Below are 23,298 nucleotides of genomic sequence, written 5' to 3'. Positions count from 1 at the left end.
CATGCCTGCAAAGGGACTCATCCCTATCTTGCTTCATTAGAAATGTGTGTTTGTTCTTGGGGTAGCTTTTGGGGGCAGCAGTGTTTTCTCAGCTATGACGATGCCCTACAAAGGCCCAGTTTGGTTGTTCCAACTTTTCCCTAAGGTTTCCTCTGCCACAGTTACTGCTGTTCCTTCCTTTGTAAACTGTGAGGTTGTGCCTGACTTCCTAAACATCTTTCCTTTTCAGACTACAAGCAACACACTACATTATATTCACATAGAACAGCTTGACAAGGTAAGCTGTGGACACCCTTTAACTCAGTGGCACATTTTTCTTCCCCTTGACTTCTGTATCCATTTCTAAGCAGTTTTTGTTCCCCTAATGCAGATCTCAGAAAGCCCCTCGGAAATTATGGAATCCCTCACCAAAATGTACAGCATCCCAAAGGATAAACAGGTACACCGAGGGGGGGAAAGGTTGCTGTGTGTGAAAAGTACAATGTAGAATGAGGCTCTTTTAGCTTAAGTATATAGGAAAACATATTTGTACCAAATGGAGTTGGACCTAAGCCAGTCTCTTTTCTAAAAATGACATGCTGATTTCTCCAATCCCATGCAAATCCTCATCTCTGGCAGAGACTGTTGTTACCAATCAGAGCCATCGAACACCTGTACATCCATGACAAATAGGTGATCTTATCCAAAGTGGATTGTTTTTTGTATTGTCGAAGGTTTTCGCGGCTGGATTCAACTGGTTGTGGTTGGTTTTCCGGGCTGTGTGGCTGTGGTCTGATAGATCTTGTTCCTAACGTTTTGCCTGCATCTGTGGCTGGCATCCTCAGAGGTGTCTCACAGAGAAAAGTCTGTTTCACACTGTGTCTAGCCACAGATGCAGGAGAAACTTTAGGAACAAGATCTACCAGACCACGGCCACACAGCCCGGAAAACCCACCACAACCAATTGGATTGTTCTTTGTTCATAAGGAATGGTGGCCCAGTGTGGCATTGAAGGGAATGGTTCATTCTAATGGACTCCACAGGGGTCCAAGATACCAGATATTCTCGCTATATTCTTGAGCATCAGTAAGTTTCGGGATTGCTGTCACAGTGTGCTTGGGAAATTCTCTTGAAGCTGAATGATTGCAAAATGCCTTAGCAGACCAGGTGCTCCAGAGCAGCAGCAGCAGAAGGCCATTGCTTTCACATCCTGCATGTGAGCTCCCAAAGGCGCCTGGTGGGCCACTGCGAGTAGCAGAGTGCTGGACTAGATGGACTCTGGTCTGATCCAGCAGGCTAGTTCTTATGTTATGTTCTTAATGATTGAACTCTGAGGGAGGGGGCACCCACACAATTATTTCCAACTTTGGGTGTGGTTGTGAGTACTGAGGTGTATCCTGTTGGCCTTTGTAATTTCCATACTGCATTGTCAAAAAGGGGAAAATTAGTGAATCAGTTGCATTCATTGCTGCAGGGAAACAGGAGGCCCTTTGAGTGACTGGATGATACCAGTGGCAACAGAGAGACATCAAATTTAAGCCTGTAGGACCACATATATTGATGTAGCAGAAGGTGGTGGGAGAAGAATGTACCACGAGATTGCTGGGACAGGGGAATACTCCTTCCCATGTGTCCTTTTTAAATTCTGTGAGGCAAAGAACTACCATTAGTGGCAAGATGAGTTGTTGCTCTAGTATCCTGCTTGCCAGAACAAATGGAAGGGGAACAGCATTGAAAAAGGGTAGTCCACTCTGCCTTCTCATTCATTCTGCAGGATGGGCAGACCCAGCTCCTGGTTTGGGAGCGTGTGATGCTTGAATGTGGCACGGTTTAACTGTATCTTTTGTGTTCATAGATGCTGCTGTTTACACACATTCGTCTGGCCCATGGCTTTTCCAATCATAAAAAGCGGTTACAAGCTGTTCAAGCCAGACTACATGCCATTTCTATATTAGGTAAGGATAGTGAGTGGGTTGTTATCCATGGCAGTTCCCACGGTGAAAAGGGTGGTTGTACACATGGGCTTGAAAGGAGCATTGTCGTGATTGGTGTAGTATGTGTATTTGAGTACTTTCTTAAGGTTTTTAGACCCTCTTTGGACTGATGATTCTCAAAGTGACTTCCAGTATGATCAGGACAAGAGAAGTGGACTTCCCTTTTCCCTGTAGAATGTCTGATAAGAACCTGGTTCAAATCTCCACTCTTCCCTGGAAGCATGGTAGAGTGCCCTAAGGCTGCATATTTCTTCTCTTTCAGCCTGGCTTACCTAACAGGATCATGGGGAGGATAAAGTGAAGAAGGGGCAAAAGATTAATTCTTTTTGGGTCCCCATTGGCAAAAGAAGCTGGGTATAAATGTGGAAATTAAACAAATGAAACTGGCTTGATCTGCATGATAGAATGTGGAACCTGGCTTCAAGTTGGGGTGGGATGCGGGGATGACGACACTCAGATTTAATTGAACCAAATAAACCGGAACCAATAGTCTTTGCCTTTTGAAGGAAAGATTGCCATCTTAAATTGTGCATGGATGCTAATTTAAAATCAGTTCAGAGATTTCCAAACCAACAGTCTCTAAGGCCAGACTGAGCTAATAACTGGGGTGGTGTGTTCTGGCGTATCCAAAGTATCTGAGTGAGGGAGGTGCCAATATTAACAGTATTTCAGTGTGGACTTCACTGAGATGTGTGTGGCATTTATCAATGAATGCCATCCCAGCCAGTGTACCTGTCCTAATAGTTACTAAAAGAGTGATGTGTTAAGTAGAACCTGAGGTTACTAACCAATGCCATCAAGGAAAGAATACCTTCCTAGTACCAGGAATAAATTATCATATGCCACTAGTGGGACTGAGGGACTTTCCTCCAACCCTGTACCCTATGACTCAAGGATTTTACTGCCTCATCTAGGTCTAAAGAAAAGAACAAGTTGGCATTGATAGCATGTAATTTCTTGTAACCTACAGCAAATTCAGTGAAATGGCAACTGCCAAGGTTCCCGCCAGTGAGGCAGCCGTTGCTGGCATGCCCGTGGCGTGCTGCTTCGTCCTCCGAAAGGAGGTCCTCACCTGGTACTCGCTGCATGGTCAGAGATGGGGGGGGTAGGTAGGAGGAAGAACGCGGGAGAAGCAGTGGAAGAGGGAAGGTTTTTTTAAAAAACCTTCTAGGTGGCCAGCTGGTTGTTAGGCAGAGAGGAGAGAAGGCTAAAGGGAACAGGTAAGGCTAAGGAAGGGCAGATTACAGCAGGTTAAGAAGATTAAGGCAATAAGGTGGAGCAGGTAACCTACGATCTGCTCCCCATGGAGGCAGAAACTAAATTGAGGAAAAGGGGGCAGTCCCCTGCCCAACAGGAAGAGGAACAAAGTTTATTTCCTGCCTCCCCGATGGGACAGTGGGAACCACCCACAAGATGTCCTCCAGCCGAGGGGAGAACGTAGATTATTTACACAGTGAAATTACAGCCCATGTGGTACTTAAACCTGATATAGGCTTCAAACAGTCGAAACCTGTCCCTCTGCCACAGCGCTTTCCTAACGTTTCGATCTAGACATCAAAGTAATGGATGGATTTGCTTTCCCACACATCTGTCAGCGGTTGTAAATTCTCAACATAGCCTCTTTTGTTTCCCCAGTGTACTCGAATGCCTTGCAGGAATCCGCCAACAGTATACTGTACAACGGGTTGATAGAGGAGCTTGTGGATGTGCTGCAGATAACAGATGCACAGTTAATGGTAGGTCGCTTGTGGTTTGTCCTCCCAATTCCCCTTCATGATGGGAAGGAAAATGAGCATAGTATTCCTCCCACAGCATTCCTCCCAAGCCTTAGTGCAGTCTGACCAGTGACAAGATTCCAGGGGTCTGTCTACATTGCTGCCCTATGATCGAGAGTTAAAGTTGTCAAAGTTAGAGCTGGCTTTCCCAAAGTTGTCCTATTTCCCAGTAGAAACTTATTATAGTACAAGATCTTCCTAATCTCTCCCTCCCTCCTCGGCAGGACATCAAAGCCGCCTCACTGAGGACGCTGACTTCCATTGTGCACTTGGAGCGGACTCCAAAACTCAGCAGTATTATCGACTGCACCGGAACTGCCTCCTACCACGGGTTTTTACCAGTCCTGGTCCGGAACTGTATACAGGCCATGATTGGTAAGTGTTTAATCTTGGATATGCGAAGGGGGGATCGAAACAGCAACGTTGCATCCTGCTGGCTATTCCCTGCAGAATCTCACGCTCCCTTTCTCTCTCTCCCAGATCCTTCCATGGAGCCATATCCTCACCAGTTTGCCACGGCGCTTTTCTCATTCTTGTACCACCTGGCAAGCTACGATGCAGGAGGTGAAGCTCTCGTCTCCTGTGGCATGATGGAAGCCTTACTGAAGGTAAGGTGGTGCACCTTGGCTTATGGTAAGGTTGGCAGTGCCAAAGCTGCAAAAGGGGTGCCAGGCCTCCTGTCTAAAATAACTGGGCCGTCACAGTGCCTTCAGACCTAGTTCTCAGTTCACAAAGGTGGAGTATCAGATAGCTGAACTCACCCGCAGCTGATGGTGTCTGTGATTGGTTCTGCATTTTCAGCCCTGGGCCCACCCTGGTGGAATTCTTTGTCCAGTGAGACCAGGGCCCTGTGGAAAATGATACAATTCCCCAGGGCCTGTAAGACAGAGGTGTTCCACCAGACTGAGGCAGCTGTGGTTTCCATTATTTGGTTGGCCTCCCTCTCTCTTTCACCTCCTTTTTCTGGGGTTTGAATTTCTGTTCCTACTAGATGTTCTATCATTTAGGATTTTATCATATTTAAGGTGACTGAGCCAGCCGCCATCTAAGATTTTAGTTGGAATATAATTTATGCTTTTTTTGTTTATAACGTGTTGGAAGCCGCCCTGAGCCCTTGAGGGGAAATAAATAAATAGAGAGATTTTTACGCTTGGTTCATTCAGTCAAGAGAGCCTCTCCCCGTGATCTTAATTCCAGGGCAGGAAAGTATGAGAGAAGGCAGTCCTTCAGATACCCCTGTTCCAAGCCACGTAGGGCTTTAAAGGTCAAAACCAATGCCTTGAGTTGGGCTCGGGAACAGATCAGAAGCCAATTGTTGTCGGATTGTAGCCAGCCTCTAGCTTAAAGCAGTTGGAGTTTGCCAGTGCCATCTGGGAAGCCCTGAACATCTGCAAAAGTGGGCCAGTCGGTTTTGCGGTTCCTCCATTTACACCCTTCTGCGCTGGTTTTACATTTTTTTCAGGTGATCAAATTCTTGGGGGACGAACAGGACCAGATCACTTTTGTGACCCGAGCCGTCCGCGTAGTGGACTTAATCACAAACTTAGACATGGCAGCTTTCCAGTCTCACAGTGGCCTCTCTATCTTCATCTACAGACTAGAGGTATTGTCCGTCCTTTGCAAGCCCAGCCCCTCAACACAAGTCGCACACAGACAGCCCTTTTGCTGGGGAAGACCCAGTCATGTCTGCAGGATTTAACCTGAAGTTTGAAGTAAATGAGTTGCCTCTCTTGTGCCAAACACCTTCTGGGTGCTTCTCACAGCATGTTTCAGTCTGGCATGTATTTGCACATAAGACGATCACGTTAATTGGATCTGTGTTGTGATGCAGTTTGTCGAAGTTCAGGATTTCAACTGCCTCCTTCCCCCCCCCCCCCCTTGTAGCATGAGGCAGACCTGTGCCGGAGGGAATGTCCTTTTGTAATAAAGCCAAAGATCCAGAGACCAGCTGCTGCTGTTACCCAGGAGGGTGAAGAGATGGAGACTGACATAGAAGGTAGCTCTTCCACAGACAAAAATCTTCCACAGCTTCCTCTTTATGAAAGTATGTAACCCTTAATAAGAGAACACCATTTCCTTAAGTCCACAATGCACTTCTCTACCACTAGTATTTGGTGTCCCCCCCCCCCCCCCGCTTTTTCTAGTTTGATTAAAGGGGTGGGTGATCTTGTTAAAATTAATTGATTCCTTATGTGCCTATCTCCCTGCTGGAGAGTTTTTAAATGATGCCAAAAATATATTGGATGTCATGTGTATTTTAAATTGTACTGGACTGATTTTACTGGTTATATTGAACTTGTTGTGAGCCGGCCTGCGCCCAGCCTCCTCAGCTGGGGTAGGGTGGAATTACAAGCGTAGGATAAAGTGAAGTAAAAGGAAGTTTATCTTAAGCTAACTTTGTTTCCCACTTCATAGTTGGAAAGGGGAGCAGCTTTGGTGTGTTTGCAAACGAGCTTTTTTAAAGCCTCTGAATAGATCGAATTAGCCAACGTGAAATGCTTGCTTTTCTATTTATTTACATTTATTTGTGCGAGTTTTTTTTATGGAGCGTGACGCCCTACCCCGAAGGGCTCTGAAGTGATTGAACAATGGATTTAAAACATACAATCAAGTCCATTTAAAATAGATACAGCGTTTAAACATATAAAACACATAAAACAGCATCAGCAACAAAATCCCGATTCTTTAAAAAACCACTCCACAAAGGTAGGGAGTCCCGGCATAGATGGGTGGAGGGACCCTAGAGACAAGAAACTAAGAGTGGGGGGGGGAGGGGGGGAGGGAGGGGGGCACACATCAAAGCTGCCGGTGACACCAAAAGCCCGGCGGAACCGGCCTCCGTCTTCGGCAGGAGTCCCTCACGCGTGGAACTCCGCCACCGAAGATCCACGCAGGAGCCCAGGACAGCTGGAGGGAGAGTGTTCCACCAGGCAGAGGCCAGGGCCGTAAAAGCCCTGGCCCAGGTGGAGGCCAGCCACATCATAGAGGGGCCGGGGACTAGCAGCAAATTGGCCTCTGCCGAACGCAGAGGCCTGGAAGGGACATATGGGGTAATGCGGTCCCCGCATTATGATAAGAGTGTTCTCATACTTTGATGAACAGTAGTGTTAAGAGCCCAATGCATCCTGTACTCAGAGCAAAGTATGTATAGGTATGTGTTAGACATAAGTGGTATGCAGTATTAAAGATGGGATTGGACATCTCGTTTTCTTGGGCCAACTTTTTGAAACTGCCCTTCCCACGGGGACTAGGCTAATTTGAATCTCTTGCCCTTAATGGCCCTTAATCACCTTTAGTGGCCCTTAGTCACTGTTGGCAAGAGCAGAATTTTCTCTCAAAAAACCGGAGCCTACTCTCTCCCCTTTTCAAGCATTTCCCTGTGCTTTTAGTTTCCGATGTCGTCATGGAGAGCAGCCCCAGGCCTTCCACTTCCGGAGAGCCTCGGCCAGAAGCGGTGGTTGAAGCCAGAGCCCCGAGTGCCATCACTCCCAGCAGTAGCAGCAGCAGCACAAACACCGTCTCCTCACCCCGTAGTGGTACGTATCTGCTTGTATGGAAGAACTTGACTCCCCATAAAGAGCCACGCCCATAGACAACTGCACCCCACTTCTCGAAGTCTCTAGCTTGGTACTCTTCCCGTGTAGGACTGCATAGATGTACCACAGAGATTTAAAAAACGGCGTTACAGCACTTACCTGTAACTGTTATTCATTGAGTGGTCTTCTGTTCAGAAACTCATTCGTCATCCCTCCCTCCTTCCCTGCTGTGGGCTGCATTTTGTTGTTAGGAGGACCGAGGGATGAGCGCTCCTCTCCCTTTCTCTGGTGACCATTTGGGCGGGAAAATTTCGGTCCTGAGTGTGAGGGCCGGCCTGTATATCAAAGTCTTAACGAAAAACTTGTTACTGCTCCCTGTGGCCAACTGCACAAGCACAGTCCCCGAGTGTGTCTGCACAGAGGACCACTTGATGAACAGCACCCACTGATGAGGACGCTGAAAGTAAAACGTACACCTTGCTCCCGTTGGTTTTAAATATAATCGCAATCCTTTTGTTGACCAGAAAGCTGCCGTCAGAGATTCCCAGCTGGGTAGTTCTGAGGAGTTTCAACATCCGCTGCATTGCTGTCTGTTGTGGCTTAGCATTTTTCTGCCACCCTAACAATCAGTGAAGCTGCGTTGTGCAACATCTGGTCCCTTGAGTGTAGCTAGATATACCCTCAATGTGGCCTTCTGTGCTGGGTGGCTCATCATATCCGGGGTTGGGGGTTGGAGGGGATTAATGTAGCTACCTCCCCACTGTGAAAGCAGTGACAGTAGAGGTATGTGAGGACCCTTCCCCACTGTTTGCTGCTAAGTGTTGCCCCTTCCCACCCACCCCCTTCTTACTCATCCCATTGATACAGATGCTCTAACCTGGTGAGAATTTTGCTCCTCCCACTTCCCCAGCTTGGTGATGTCCCTTTCTTTAACAGCTGAGTCATAACTGGGTTTGTTTTTTTTTAGAAAGCCCTTCAGGGGCTGAAAATGGTGGTGGAGATTCTGGAACTTAACACTGCCATTTTAAAGGTGGCACTAAGCTCTTCTCCCCCCTCCCCCCCCCACCTCCACAAATTGCCAGTGGGCAGAGCTTTTACAAGGAGTCTCTGCTTGGTTCTCAGCTAGATTAGGAGGGCATGAAATCCCAGGGACAGTGGCTAGAGTGACCATGGCAAAGAACTCCCTTGATTTGCAGCCACACACACAGGCTGGAGCCTATTTTGAGGCACTGAGTGTAGCAAAGTGAAACCCTTTATCTGCCACTACTGCATTTGCATGGTGTTGTCAGACGATACTGTTTAGGATGGTATGAGACCTGTCACATTTCAGCCCCCCGGGAGAGAACGGCAGAATGACTTATATGTTACCTCTCAGCTGAAAACTTCGAGCATAAAATCACTTCAATCTAACACTGCTGTTACATTGATTGTTCTCAAAGTCTTTGCTTCTTAAACTCCAATCTAGAGATGTTCTAAAATGTTGTTGACAAAACTTGAAGTTTCAGTCTCAACATGCGGTGTTGTTTAATGAAGAGTCTGTGGACCCAGTCATTCTATGCATGTGGAGTTTTCCCACAGTCCTCTCTGTTCTTGCAGTCTGTTCTGACCTTCAGGAAAATCATTGCTAGGGTGTGCAAACCTAGGTGGGGAGCTGGAGTGAGGGAGGAACAAGGGGTTAAAATCACTCCTACCTCACAGGCAAGCGCAGCTCCATTGAGGAAGCGTGAGAGTTCAACCCTCTTGTTACTCTCCACTACAGTCCACCAACCTGCATAGTTTTTTCTCTGGACAACACCAGAGATGATCTTCTGGGGGGAAGGAAGAGGCTGCAGGAAAAGAGATAAACATGCCTTCCATGCACAAATGGTTGGATCCCTGCTAGTGAAACATACTAGTAGCAGTTTAACAGTGTGTGTTTTATTCCACCGACATTGAAATAAAGTATATTGAGAAGGTGGAATAAGGGTCTTTGTGGTGCTTCTGAAGACATTCAGTGATTCCGTTTCTGATCCCTTCGCTATTTCAGGAGTCCAGTGCATCCCTCAGCGGGCAGCGCTTCTCAAGTCTATGTTGAACTTCCTGAAAAAGGCCATCCAAGACCCAGCTTTCTCAGACGGAATCCGCCACGGTGAGGTTGCCCCAGAGCATCTGCATGAATGGGCTGCTGAGCCAGTGCTTCTCAGACCTCTTTTCAACCTTCTTGGTCATTACAGTGACAATGTAAACAGCAGCAGCAAGCCTTTATTGGCATAGACAGCAGTACAACAATAATAAAAAAACAGACTAAAAAGCATATACAATACAGGAAATAAATGTTAAGTCGAAGAAAATCTACTGGCATTTAGTAATTTCCAGGAGAAAGTCTGCCACTATCATACAGAGAGAAGGATCAGGATTGTCCAACAAGTAGTGTAATCTAATTAAATCGGGAAGAGATCTGGTAAATGTAAAGGAGTAAGATTCACATACTTGGATCTGATTTCCTTGAATCTGAGACAGTGTAGTAATTGGTGGGCCAGATATTCAACTGAGCCATCATTACACGGGCACAATCTTTTAGCCTTTTCTTGCTTATTAAATCTGCCATGTAACAAGGCAGAAGGCATAACATTAAACCTGGCGAGCATTATGGCTCTTCTTTGAGCAGGGTTTATTAAGCAATACAGATAGTGTGCCAAGTGTGGCTTTCTAGACCCTAAGTGAAGGTATATAGGCCAAGGCTTACTGAAATCTCACACAGCAGCAGAAAGAAAGATGGACTTCCGTTTCCTGGCACTTTTCCATGAGTAGCAAGAGCCAGAATAAATTATAAAGCAGTAAAGGCGGAATAGTGTATGCTAAATAGTAGAAATTAACCAAAAGTACATGTTGCGGACCTCACCAATTTGAGCATCTGTGGAAAAAATATATAGTGGTTGCCACTTTTAAAATATTACTAGAACATTTGTTTTTGACTCTTCTTTCTCTTTACAGTGATGGATGGCTCTCTGCCTACCTCCCTGAAGCACATCATCAGCAATGCAGAATATTATGGGCCGTCACTCTTCTTGCTTGGTATGTTCCTCTGTGTGTGGTATCTGTCACATACTACCCTGCTCTTCTAGAGCATGTTCCTCTTCATTGCCTTCGAGGGATGGCACTTACAGAGCCAAAGCTGGCATGCCATACCTGATCCCAGGTTTTCTCCCTTCTGCCAACGACTGACTTCATTGTATGCTTTTTTTCCCTGCCAGCCACGGAGGTGGTAACGGTCTTTGTGTTCCAAGAGCCTTCACTGCTGTCCTCCCTACAGGACAACGGCCTGACAGACGTCATGTTGCACGCTCTCCTTATTAAAGACGTGAGTGTCTTATTTGGTTTTCTCTACCTTCCTGTTGAATCCAGAACTTGCCTTGCTGTCTGATTTGGAGGGGAAAGTAATTTCTTACCCACCCCTGTCATATGTGTCAACTGTTGCCAGTTTCTAGCCTTGCAGTATTCAGTAACTACACTAGCAGCTCCATCCAAACTGGGGTGTGTGTGTGTCTGCCTGCCTGTGGGAAGGGTGCATCGCTGAGCTATTGGATGTGCCCTCCCCAGGACACTTGCCCAGACGGAGGGGCTAATCTCCTGGCATGCATCCACCCTGGCTCTCTCTGGTAGTGGGATGTGACATCAGATGGGGGGGCCAGTGTCCCTATGCCATGGGGGCAGTCCAGAAGCATTGGCCAAGAGAGGTGGCTCCCTCTCAACATTTGCCTGCATCACGCCAGCAGCCCAGACCTTGGCTCACACCATCAGAAAGGTGGTGTAAGTCCATTCAGCCCAATGGGAGCTTCTTGGAGGCGGGGAGGCTTTTTTTGCATTTTAACTTGATTTTGTCAGCTACTTAAACTTAATTTCTGTCAGTAAGGAGAAGGGCCCTTTCTTCACTGCGGCCAGGACTGGCAGCAACCACCAGGCAACTTGATGGTTTTTAACTTCAGGACTCATATAGACCTAGCAACCTGCTGCTGTTCAACAGTGGCCACCCCACAAAAGACATTGTGGGGTTCTTAGTCCTTAGTGTTTCAGGCTAGAGTCTAGGACACCCAGGTTCAAATGTCTTCTCTGCTATTGAAGCTGACTGAGGTGACTGACTGTGGGCCATTCTCACCCGATCAGCCTACTTACCTCATGGGATTGCTGTGGCAATCAAATGGAGGAGTATTGTGGAGGCTGCTTTGGTCCTTATTGTGGAGAAAGGAGAGGTATAAATGGAATAAATAAACAATAGCTGAAGGTTGGGGAGCAGATAAAAGGTATGTTGGGGAGCATGTGAAACTAACCCATAGGTTAGTTATGGGTGGGAAGGAGAGAAGGAAGCAGTAAAATGGAACAGAGGTAATGGGGGTGCATGGCAGCACAGTGCTGTCATTCTAGAGCAGCCCATGACATCACTTCCTGTTAAAACGTTAGCAAGCTAGCTCTACAGTCCCTGCCCCCTGAATGGTCCTGGGACTTCTTGGCTGCCCGGCAACTCTAGGAAAGGCTATGGAGGCTTTAAGAGAAGTGGAAGAAGAAATGCTGGAGGTCACCCACAAATCCTCAGGGATCCTCCTCTTGTTCACTCTATTTGTATGACTCACGTGACTTACGAACAGTTAGTCCCCTCCTGACTTCCATCTTTTACTGCTATCTTCTGTATTCTGATCAAATTAGAGGAAAGGGGAAGGAGGAAAGGATCAGAAGTGGGTTATTTTGCATATCTGCCTTCCTGGACTACTCCATGTTTCCTATGCAGTCTTTTTCCTTTCTTCCTCTCTACCCAGTTTTCACCTTTAATCTATGCCTGTGTTTCAGCCTACATGATTTTATTTCCTGTTCCCCATAAAGCTCCTACTCTCTGTCTATAATATGGGGGCGGGGGGGGGGGGGCTTCTAAAATAAATAATATTTATTTTATATATCTTGCTCTATCCCCGGAGGGCTCTGGAGTATTGTGAGTCAGGGCTAGAGAGAGGATGGGTTCCTGTCATCCCATCTCTCCCTGCATTTTTGTAATGTCAGACTGTAACCCACAGTGGGCTGTTACTGTTTCTGTGGGGTGGGTTTCCTGGTTCTTCACAACAAATACATGATCAACTTGAACACTGGGTGGCTAGCCCAACTATAAGATGGTGACCCTATCTGTGTTTCAGGTTCCTGCCACAAGGGAAGTGCTGGGATCTCTCCCCAATGTCTTCAGTGCCCTCTGCCTGAATGCTCGTGGCCTCCAGTCCTTCGTCCAGTGTCAGCCTTTTGAGCGCCTCTTCAAAGTCTTGCTCTCACCCGACTACCTGCCTGCAATGAGGAGGCGTCGCAGTTCAGATCCACTTGGTTAGTATCTTGCACGCCTGTCAGGGCTTGAGAAAGGAACCGTCCTAACAGTTACATTACATACAATCTGAAATTTTGCCCTGTTTCGTGTGCCAATAAAGGTTTGTTGTTGTTACATTACATACAAGGCTTTTGGAAAAGCTTTAAGCTGCCAGGCAAGGCAGTGTAGGTGAGCACCTCAAATAAATAAAAAATGATATGAATTCCAGCTGTTTTAATTTAGTTGGCATTGTGATACTAGTACCGTGGTGGCGAACCTTTGGCACTAATGTAAAAGGCAGCCTTTGGACTACAATTCCCATCAGCCCCTGTAACTAGCATTTCTGTCTTGTATGGGCTCTGCTCCCAGGTGGAATTTGCACGAGGGAGTTAATAACCTGTGATGGATACCAAGCGTGTGGCCTTCAGTTGTGGTCCAGTTAGGCAGGAGATCCCGGAATTCCTTGATGAAGAAGAAGAGGCTACTATTTTTTAACGCTAGGTTAAGCCCAGTAGTGCAATTCAAAGTGCTGTGTTCCTCCTTTGCCCATAACTTAATGTAACTCCCCACACAAACTCTGAAACTGCAGCCAGATGTAGGGCTGGCGGCAAGGAAAGCAGGTAATATAAACTGGAATGTACCCGAAGCTGCCTGAAACCGAAACAGATCCTTGGTCCGTTGAAGTCACCATTGTCCGAGTGTGGCAGCAGTTCTCCAAGTACTCACATAAAGGTCTTCCCCATCATCTGCTACCTGGTCTTTTCAAGATATGCCATGGATATGCCGTGGATTGAGCCTGGAACCTTCTGCATGCCAAGCTGAGGCTCTTCCATTTGGCTGCAGCCCAACAATAATGTATTGTATTGTGACGTGCTTTTTGCCTACTAGAGTGTTTCACCATGTGCCTGGTCACCTGGAGACTTCTAAATTAGTGGGGGGGGGAAGGGGGGGGGAAGGGGAAGAGAAATGAGCCGCCCATGTGCTATATGCTGCATATTCTTTGTCAGTAATTTCACTGCATCTGTTTGGAACCAGCTAAATTTCCAAATGAGTTGGGATAACCTTTTAATGCATCTCTAGGTTTTTCCCTGGGTATTTTTCCATAGTAGGAGCCGCGTGGTGTAGTGGTTAAGTGCATGCACTGCCACTCACACAATCAGGAGTTTGAGCCCCCTGTGGGTCAGATATCCTGGCAGCTGGCTCATGGTCAACTCAGCCATCCATCCATTTCTTGGTCGGTAAATGAGTACCTAGCGCATAGCTAGGGGGTAAAGAATAGCTGGGGAAAGCAATGGCAAACTACCCCACAAAAGAGGCTTGCCTATAAAATCACTGCTCGCAGTGGTACCCCAGGGTTGAACATGACTGAAGGAGAAACTTTACCTTTATTTTTCTAGAGCTGCCTCTTCTTGCTGCCTTGTGATTTTCACCCCAGCTGAAATATTGTGAGGAGGGAAATATTAACTCCATTAAAGTAATGAATTTCTGTTCAATATAACAAAGGCTGTTAAAATTCCTGCATGCGGAGCAACTCATGTAAAAAATTCCTGCATGCGGAGCAACTCATGTAAAAGACAGCCTTTTAAAAAAAACACAGACAGTGGATTCTACCTCCTTTAGTCTACATAAAGGCTATTTGATAGTGGAATCTTAACTATATCTGCCCTCCCAACACTGAGTTATGCAAATTTGGTGGGTTTCCTATTGGAACTACATGCTGAGTCCATCTTTTTTTTCCAGCTGTAATCTTCAACAGCATAAGCATAGAACAGAATGCAGAAGACTCTTGCAGTCGATCCTTCGTTTGAGACTCTGTGCGATTCTTAAGTAAACAGTGTGGTTTTCATCCAGTGCCTGAGAATCACCCAGGGAAGGGTCTGATGAAATGGCTGCCATAATATAGAGGCCTTCCCAGTTTTCTGAGGATGTTTGCAGCTTCTCTGTTTTCTTCCCTTTAACCCCACCCCCTGTTCGTTTTAGGGGACACGGCTTCCAATCTCGGGAGTGCCGTGGATGAGCTCATGAGGCACCAGCCCACGCTCAAGACAGATGCGACCACAGCCATCATTAAGGTAGGGGGCAGCATGAAACCCTTGCTGCATTTCTAAGATTTGTACTACTTTGTTCCCAGGCGGTTGCCTCCCCTGTTAATGCTTTCCCCAGTGCTAACCTGCTACCTGCTGACATGGCTTTACTGCAAGGCTAGCAAGAATCTTTCTCTGCCAACCAACCTGTACCCCTTTTGCAGCTCCTGGAAGAGATCTGCAATCTGGGCCGAGACCCAAAGTACATCTGCCAGAAACCCTCCATCCAGAAGGCGGATGGGACAGCCTCCGCTCCTCCCCCTCGCTCAACTCACGCGGCCGAGGAGGCGTCCAGTGAGGACGAAGAGGAGGAAGAGGTGCAAGCCATGCAGAGCTTCAACGCCACGCAGCAAAGTGAGGTCGAGTCCAGCCAGCAGTGAGTAACTCGCGGTGACCGGGGTGGCTTGTGGCAAACCCTTACATGGAGGGTGGTGCCCAAATGGCAAAATCCATGCACATTTGGGAGTCTTATTAAAAGCTAGTGGAGGGTTACCTCCTGGAAGTGGGGAGAAGGCATTTAGCTCATGAAGAAGCCAGGCAGTTGTTTTTTTTTGTAAAGAAAACATATGGGGGAGAATCTAAAAAGCTGTGAAACTAGTGTCACGAGCCTAAGGCTTTAGGTTTTTCTTGAATGGTGGCCGACTGTGCTTCATGGCAACTGCCTTCAAAACTCCCAACTACAATGCATTGTTGCAGACCAGGGAATCCGAAATGTTTTGGGGCCTGTAGGCACCTTTGGAATTCTGACCTAGTGTGGTAGATGTAGCCAACGAAATGACTATTTTGGGCATCATAGCCAGCCACAAAATATCTGCCACTGCTTACTTTCAGTCATGAAGTGAAGATCCTTGTGCTGTGGAGGCAGCTGCAGCCAAAGCAATGTTTTTAAAAACCTGCACAGCCAGTCAGAAGCTTCCCTGAGGAAAAACTGCACCCAGCCATGCCTGTTTCCAATTGAGATAAAACATGCAAAATCTTAAAATGTAATCCATAAAATAGCATCCTGGCTGAGGCATCAGAATAAACACTTGGCGGGAGCTGGGCAAGGTGTTGGCTTGGAGATCCCTGGTGTCAGCAGTGAGGGAGGGCGTCGGGTGAGCAAAGGAAAAAAATGTATGTATTGTTGATGGCTTTTATGGCTGGAATCAACAGACTCTTGTGGGTTTTCCACACTATGTGGCCTTGGTCTGGTGGTTTTAGCTCCTAATGTTTGACCCACATCTGTTGTTGCCATCTACAGAGGCATAGAACAAAATATCAGATAATGAAGAGAGAGAGAGTGTAGAGTTTTGGATTTATACCCCATCTTTCTCTCCTGTAAGGAGGCTCAAGGTGGCTGACAAGCTCATTTTCTCTTCCTCTCCTCACAACAGACACCTTGTGAGGCAGGTGGAGCCGAGAGAGTTCTGAAGAACTGTGACTACCCAAGGTCACCCAGCAGGAATGTAGGAGTGTGGAAACACATCTGGTTCAAGCGTCTGCCACTCAGGTGGAGGAGTGGGGAATCAAACCTGGTTCTCCAGATTAGAATCCACCTGCTCTTAACCTCTGCTAGACCTCCTGTCTGTTTTGGTTATTTAATCTCCAGAGGCATGTCATACTGAAGATGCCAGCTATAGATACAGGCAAAACGTTTGCAGCTAAAACCACCAGACCCTGGCCACACAGCCCAGAAAACACACGCCGGTTGGGGGGCGGGGGGGAGCATTTGCATTGAATTAGCCCAAGTTGTATGAGGGAGCTCAGCCCCTCCAGAATCAGAATGTGTTGAGGAGCTTGCAGAAACCAAGAAGCGCTCTTGTGCATAAATTAGGAAACTCTTAGGTCTCTTGGCTAGGCAACCAGTACACAACAAACTACACATAGTCATGCATAAGAAATTGAAGGCTTTCCCCCTACACTGTTCATTTTGCGTCAGAGAAAATGCTGTGCTTGTAGCAGCCGTTCAGTCTCATTGAGCTAGTCACACTGTCACAGGGAACCTATGTGTGAGTGTGTAACTTTGGCTCTTGAGCATTTTTGTTGGGGATATATTAAGAATGAAAACTACAAAGCTTGCCCTGGGTACAGCCTTCTTTCTGTAGCTACCAAGTTATCCTGTTGTCCAAGCCCTGATGTCAAGGCACAAAAGAAGTGCCACGTGCCTGTGGACAAGTAGCCATCACAGAATCTTACAAGCTTTTCTGCCTTAACAGTGATACTTCCTTAACCTCAGTGAAAGGGCTCCTCTTGGGTAGGGAGTTAGTATGCACACATGGTGTACTGAATTCCCTAGCATCTGTTGCTTGTGCAATCCATAAAATAGTATGTGGATTATTTTTTCGAAACGGTCAAAAAATAGTCACCATTATTCTAAGGATTATTGTGATACTGCAAGATTCTGATCGTCCCCACCCTGAATCTCAACCCAGGAGAGCAAGAAGTGGTACTTTTATTTGACCACCTTTACTGAAGTGGTACCTTTATCTGACCACCTTTATCTGGGCAAGAAGTGGTACTTTTATTTGGCCACTGAATCAGTAATCACTTGTGGCACTGCAGGAAAACAGGTTAGATCAGGGGTAGGGAACCTGCGGCTCTCCAGATGTTCAGGAACTACAATTCCCATCAGCCTCTGTCAGCATGGCCAATTGGCCATGCTGATAGAGGCTGATGGGAATTGTAGTTCCTGAACATCTGGAGAGCCGCAGGTTCCCTACCCCTGTCCTAGAGGATTCTGATACTCAGCTGTTGATTGCTCTGATTTTGCATTCTGTATAAGGCCCTTTTCAACCCTTGAGCCTTAGACTGTATGCCTGTGGGTGGAGAGATGCATCACAGTGGTGCCCCCGGAGTGTAGCAGCTGATAGGTGCTTTTTACAACTGCTTGTTTTGACAGTGTGTCTGTAACCATGTACGTGTCTGTTTTTCTTCCCCTTCTATGCTTCCATTGCAAGTTCCCCACACTGGTCCAAGTGGAGTTCAGCATTTAGCTTCTCTTTCAGTGGGGCTGCGTCCTTCATGCACAGTTTGGTCACGCCTCCTACTGTCCAAGCAGGGTTATGGAAAACTTGCTCCTCCCAGAACTACAGGGGCTGTTCTTCCCCTTTCCCTCCAGTTTTCATAGCCCTGCATCCGAACAGGTCACTGTGCTTTGGAGCAGCTCCAGTGAATTAAGAAAGGGGAAAGACAAACCCTACATCTGCCCCTCCTTTGTCAGCGGAGAAGACAAGGAGAATGGGGAAGGAAGGCCAGGCCCCTCGTCCTGGTTTCACAAAGGACATTTTGCAGCCTTCAACCTGTCTCCATATTCATGGTTTACTAAGCACTAGACACATGCATGTTTTTAAATTGATTGTGGCTTAGTCTGTACCTCTCTCCAGGAAGACCAGTAACTGAGAAACTGTGCTGATTCAAGTTGACATTCACAAAATCACCTTTGAGCAGTTAACTTAAAGTGATTTGCTTTTTGGTCCAGTGTGCATGATTTACTAGCAACTGTATTCCCGAGGGGCTGATCTGAATGGGCATTCTAGGGTGCTGTAATTAGTGCAGTATACAGAGGACTAGTTTCTTAAATGGGCCTCTTTTCTGCAAATCTGGTCAGTGCTGCATAGAGTCAGATGGCTGGGAGAACCCAAAAATGATGTCCATATCCTCTGTTGGAACAAGTTCTTTCATCAGCCCTTTCACAGAGTAGACAGCATAATCTCTTTTGTAAGAGAAATAGCTAAAATTACTCCTAGCCGGGGCAGGCAGCTAAAATGACTACGCAGCGATCTCTTACCTTTGAAAACTGCCCTGCAGTTGTACTCGGTCAAGTGTTGATCTTTGTAGCTCAAAAGGAAAAGTGGGGAGTGAATGTGTAAAAATACGCTCCCTGCATCACTGTCATGGATGGACCAGCTTTGCAGAGCCACGAGTCCAGTTAGTGGGGAGTGGTTTTCATGCCTCCTGCTAATCGTTATCCTTGGAAGTTGCTGGACGTAGTCTTTTGTCTGCAACTTTTAGGAAGGTTTGGAGCTGTTGACAGCACCATGGCGAGCTTGTCTGTTGAGCAGTAGGTGCTGTAGTAAGATGGCAGTCCTGGGCAGGGTGGGTTTTGAGGCAGAGGTTTCTCCGCTTACTGAGCTGAGTTTAACAGAAGGCGCTCTGTCTTCTCTCTCCTAGACACTCTCCCACGAGCCGAAGGTCCTTCAGGAAGGGCTCCTCCAGCTGGACTCCATTCTTTCTTCCTTGGAGCCTCTGCACCGGCCCATTGAGGCACCAGGAGGCTCAGTCTTGCTGCGGGAGTTGGCATGCGCAGGCAATGTGGCCGATGCCACCCTTTCAGCACAGGCTACACCTTTGCTCCACGCCCTCACTGCTGCCCATGCGTACATCATGATGTTTGTCCACACCTGCCGGGTGGGCCAGGTAAGAGCTGCTGCCCTTCCCTACAAGGAGGCTGGTTGCTGTTCTCTTTTCTGGCAGAGCCACGCTCAGCTACGCACAATCTCTTTCTCAACAGAGCGAGATCAGAGCCATTTCAGTCAACCAGTGGGGATCACAGTTGGGTCTCAGCGTTCTGAGCAAGCTGAGCCAGCTCTACTGCTCTCTAGTGTGGGAAAGCACCGTGCTGCTGTCGCTATGCACGCCAAACAGGTAATGGGGACACTTGGTGGTGGGGTGAACCTTGCCATTGTCAGTGGTGGAGGACAGTTTATGATGTGGTGAATTACCCATGCTGAGCAAAGTGGACTTCTGAAATCTTGTTCGGATCAGTTTTGGGAATTAATACTAAATTGTGCTTTCAAGCATCGAGTCCCCTGCCACCTTGGTCACAAGGTTGAGTGTTTGGGGCAAAAAATCCGTTTTACTCACCTGCCCCAACCCGTGAGAGCTTCGACTACCCTCCATGCCTGCTTAGAGCTCCTTCCGTGGCATAATTTGTTGGCAGTTCAAGTGAGCTCCCGCCCCATAGATGAGCTCGCCCAGCAGCTCTGCCGCCTGCTTGGCCATTCCTCTTTTAGGGCTTGTTTCTTCCTGTCAGTCCAGAAAGTGACCCTACTTGGTGATGTGGCCAAGTCATAGCAAGAGGTCAGACGGAATGTAGAGGAGGGCCTGGTCCAGTTCACAAGCCGTGGCTTCCTCACTGTTGAGTGGACCCGTGCTTGATCCCCTTGCTGCACTTGGCCTAATCTTACTTCTGTTGATTAATGCTACTTCTAGGGAGCCAGTATATGCCCAGTGAAGTATCCCTGGTTCTAACTATGCCTTGTTTTTGTGTGCTTTTGCAGTTTGCCTTCAGGCTGTGAATTTGGCCAAGCTGATATGCAAAAACTGGTTCCAAAGGAAGAGAAAACTACCCCCAACAGCACCCAGGGAGCCAAAAAAGCAGGTATGGGAGAGGGGAGTGTTTTGCATCGTCCAAATGTATCCTTGTCATAATATTTCATCTCTGGAAGGATTCTCTTGGTCCATGGACTTTATGTAGTGTAAAGTGACTGCAGTGGCAGAGGAGGGCTTGCCTACAGTCTACTTGCTAGAACTCATAAGAGCCAAGGTCTCCTTCAGATATCACAAGTCCCCTACCTCACTCCACATCAAACTGTTCTCAGGACTAGGAAGCTGATACCCTTAGCAAGGCAAAACTCACCTAGGTTGGTGCTGCTCATCTCAATTTTGGTATGCTTTTGGCAGCATTCATGTGGTGGATGAAAAGCGGTACTGTAAAGGCCTGCTACAGCAGAAACTTCTGAAGCTCTTAATAACAGTTGAGGTACTCCCAGACCTCCAGCATTCGCCTCAGTTTCCCCCCCTTTCCCCAGACCTGAAGGTGAGGGTCACCTTCCCTCAGTGCGCTCTCTGCTGCCGTGGAGAATGGAGTAGAAGAACTTGGATTTATACCCTGCCTTTCTCAAGGCAACTTACAAACTCCTTTCTCTTCCTCTCCCCACAACAGACACCTTGCGAGGTAGACGGGGCTGAGAGAGTTCTGAACGAACTGTGACTAGCCCAAGGTCACCCAGCAGGAATGTAGGTGTGGGGAAACAAATCCAGTTCACTAGATAAGAGTCTGCTGCTCATGTGGAGGAGTGGGGAATCAAACCTGGTTCTCCTGATTAGAATCCACCTGCTCTCAATCACTACACCGTACTGGCTCTCTGTGCTAAGATTTTATTTTCTTTGTGGCTACAATGCTTCTGTTTGCTCTGCTGGTCTAAAAAGGCGACTGTTTTCACTATTCAAAAAATTCATGATGTGTAAGAACACAGCCCTCTCCAGGATGGCCTGATTTTGTCATCTCTCGGAAGCTTCTCAGGGTCAGCCTTGGCTAGTCTTTGGATGGGCATACATTGAAAATGCTGGGGGGAAGAATTAGGACTAATAAAAGGAAACACTTCTTCACGCAACGTGTGATTGGTGTTTGAAATATGCTACCACAGGAGGTGGTGATGGCCACTAACCTGGATAGCTTTAAAAGGGGCTTGGACAGATTTATGGAGGAGAAGTCAATTTATGGCTACCAATCTTGATCCTCTTTGATCTGAGATTGCAAATGCCTTAACAGTCCAGGTGCTCGGGAGCAACAGCCACAGAAGGCCATTGCTTTCACATCCTGCATGTGAGATCCCAAAGGCACCTGGTGGGCCACTGCGAGTAGCAGAGAGCTGGACTAGATGGACTCTGGTCTGATCCAGCTGGCTTGTTCTTATGTTCTTATGTTCTTAAGACAGCTGGTTCATAAGGATTTTCTTTCCCCTCAGTCACAGTCAGCTGAAAAAAAAGTGTCCATTGCTGAGGTAGTATTTTACATTACATAGATGATGTAATAGTGGGGATGTGCCCACTCCAGACATCATACCGTAGTAACAATGGAGGCCTCTCTTCCAAAGCCAGCATGCTTTACTGGTTAAGAGCAGGTGAACTCCAATCTGGAGAACCGGGTTTGGTTCCCCACTCCTCCACATGAGCGGTGGGCTCTTATCTGGTGAACTGGATTTGTTTCCCTGCTCTTTCACATGAAGCCTGTTGGATGGCTTTGGGTTTGTCACAGTTCTTCAGAAGTCTGTCAGCCCCACCTGCCCCACAAGGTGTCTGTTGTGGAGAGAGGAAGGGAAAAGGCATTTTTAAGCCGCCTTGAGTCTCCTTGTAGGAGAGAAAGGCAGATATAAAGTCCAAATCCCTCTCCCCCTTCTGTAAGGAAGTTCTCTGTGGCCACGAAACTGCTTGCAGCATGTGGTCCGCAATGGAATCAAAGCTCCATCTCAGCTTGGTACAGTTGAGCATTGCTGCAAGCCTTATTTGTGCCTTTTAGAAAAATCTCTAAACACTCAGAATCTTAGGCTCATTCTGCACATGCAGAATAATGCACTTTCAAACTGCTTTCAGTGCTCTTTGAAGCTGTGCGGAATGGCAAAATCCACTTGCAAACAGTTGTGAAAGTGGTTTGAAAACGCATTGTTTTGCGTGTGCGGAAGGGGCCTCTGTGTCTGAACTGGCATTCATGCTTTATTATTGAATTTAAATGCCATTTTTAATAACAGATTATTTAATAGCAGATTATCAAGATAGTTTGCATTTGACTAATATAAGTTTTATTTATTGGCAGTCCTCATTCAGATTTTTTAATTACCGTCTTTTATGTGTGTTTTGCAATTGCTGTTCTGTTTGCATTGTACATTGTATTTTATATTTCTGTTTTATTCACATTGCATTTACATCACAATTGCTGTTTTATTTACATTGTCCACAAGGTAGAAAGGTGGCTAATAAGTGTGGTTAAATAAAGACTACTCTTGGAAAGCTTCCAGTATGACTTCTATATGCTAGAACCTGTTTGCTTTGAACAGGGGATCGTTTAAACAGCAAATATTATCACCGACTTAGCTTATAAGTGCAACTGAAATAAGTGTCTGTGCTCCTTGGGGGTTTCTGCCAGTATCTTCCGATTTCATTCTTGGGCTCTGGGCTCCTCGTAAGGAAAATTGTCAGGCCGTAAATTATCAGTCCTGTCTTGGGTACCCTTGGCCTCCAAACTGGCCGCATCCAACCTGTTGCTGTCTTTCCCTATAGATGGTGAACCAGAAGCAATGGCTGCTGGGAGCATGGAGGCCTCTGCCCAAGGCCTGCTCGAAGGAATTGGCCTGGACGGTGACACCCTGGCGCCGATGGAGACGGATGAGCCTAGTTCCTCTGACCCAAAGGGAAAATCCAAGATCACCCCAGCCATGGCGGCCCGGATCAAGCAGATCAAGCCCCTTCTGTCAGGTGAAAGCAGCGAGATCTTGGGAGCTGCCGAGAGAGAAAGGGACTTTGAGTCAAAGGTTGAAGAGAAGATAGCTGGGAGCGAAGGGCTCATGCTGCAGTCCTTTCCTTGCAGAGGAAACTGGATGTGAAAGCCTAGAACAACTCGGGGGGAATGTTTTTTTCTAAGGTTTTCCCCTCCAGTTCTCTAGTGGAAAAGTTTGAAATTTTGGAGACTATTGAAAAATCCTCCTATGAAATATTTTCTCTTTTAGAATGAGTGACATGTTTTAAAGACAAGGTAGGCATGCTGTAGACAGCTCTTAACTCCAAGATGTGTTTCTGCATCTATAAGAATATTAGAACTTCACAAGGGGGATCACGCAAGGCTTTCTTGGCCTTCTG

The 23,298-nt window shown here is 46.9% G+C and overlaps 1 protein-coding gene across 1 annotated transcript in view; it reads left to right on the top strand.

Moving 5' to 3' along the window:
• Positions 1-23,298, top strand: part of HUWE1 (HECT, UBA and WWE domain containing E3 ubiquitin protein ligase 1) — a 119,340-nt gene that overhangs the window by 41,222 nt on the left and 54,820 nt on the right. The window contains exons 9-28 of the mRNA XM_048487617.1: positions 230-277; positions 371-439; positions 1,835-1,934; positions 3,609-3,709; positions 3,973-4,123; positions 4,229-4,356; positions 5,211-5,351; positions 5,633-5,744; positions 7,138-7,284; positions 9,311-9,412; positions 10,258-10,338; positions 10,518-10,624; positions 12,444-12,621; positions 14,582-14,673; positions 14,850-15,061; positions 18,676-18,679; positions 18,835-19,080; positions 19,175-19,308; positions 19,944-20,044; positions 22,723-22,917. Coding sequence (XP_048343574.1) covers positions 230-277; positions 371-439; positions 1,835-1,934; positions 3,609-3,709; positions 3,973-4,123; positions 4,229-4,356; positions 5,211-5,351; positions 5,633-5,744; positions 7,138-7,284; positions 9,311-9,412; positions 10,258-10,338; positions 10,518-10,624; positions 12,444-12,621; positions 14,582-14,673; positions 14,850-15,061; positions 18,676-18,679; positions 18,835-19,080; positions 19,175-19,308; positions 19,944-20,044; positions 22,723-22,917 — 2,449 coding nt within the window. The remainder of the gene's footprint in view (positions 1-229; positions 278-370; positions 440-1,834; positions 1,935-3,608; positions 3,710-3,972; positions 4,124-4,228; positions 4,357-5,210; positions 5,352-5,632; positions 5,745-7,137; positions 7,285-9,310; positions 9,413-10,257; positions 10,339-10,517; positions 10,625-12,443; positions 12,622-14,581; positions 14,674-14,849; positions 15,062-18,675; positions 18,680-18,834; positions 19,081-19,174; positions 19,309-19,943; positions 20,045-22,722; positions 22,918-23,298) is intronic.

Source organism: Sphaerodactylus townsendi, linkage group LG03 (assembly GCF_021028975.2).
Source record: "Sphaerodactylus townsendi isolate TG3544 linkage group LG03, MPM_Stown_v2.3, whole genome shotgun sequence".
Classification (NCBI taxonomy): domain Eukaryota; kingdom Metazoa; phylum Chordata; class Lepidosauria; order Squamata; family Sphaerodactylidae; genus Sphaerodactylus; species Sphaerodactylus townsendi.
The sequence above is the reverse complement of the archived record's forward strand: the minus strand, read 5'-3'. Positions and strand labels throughout refer to the sequence as shown.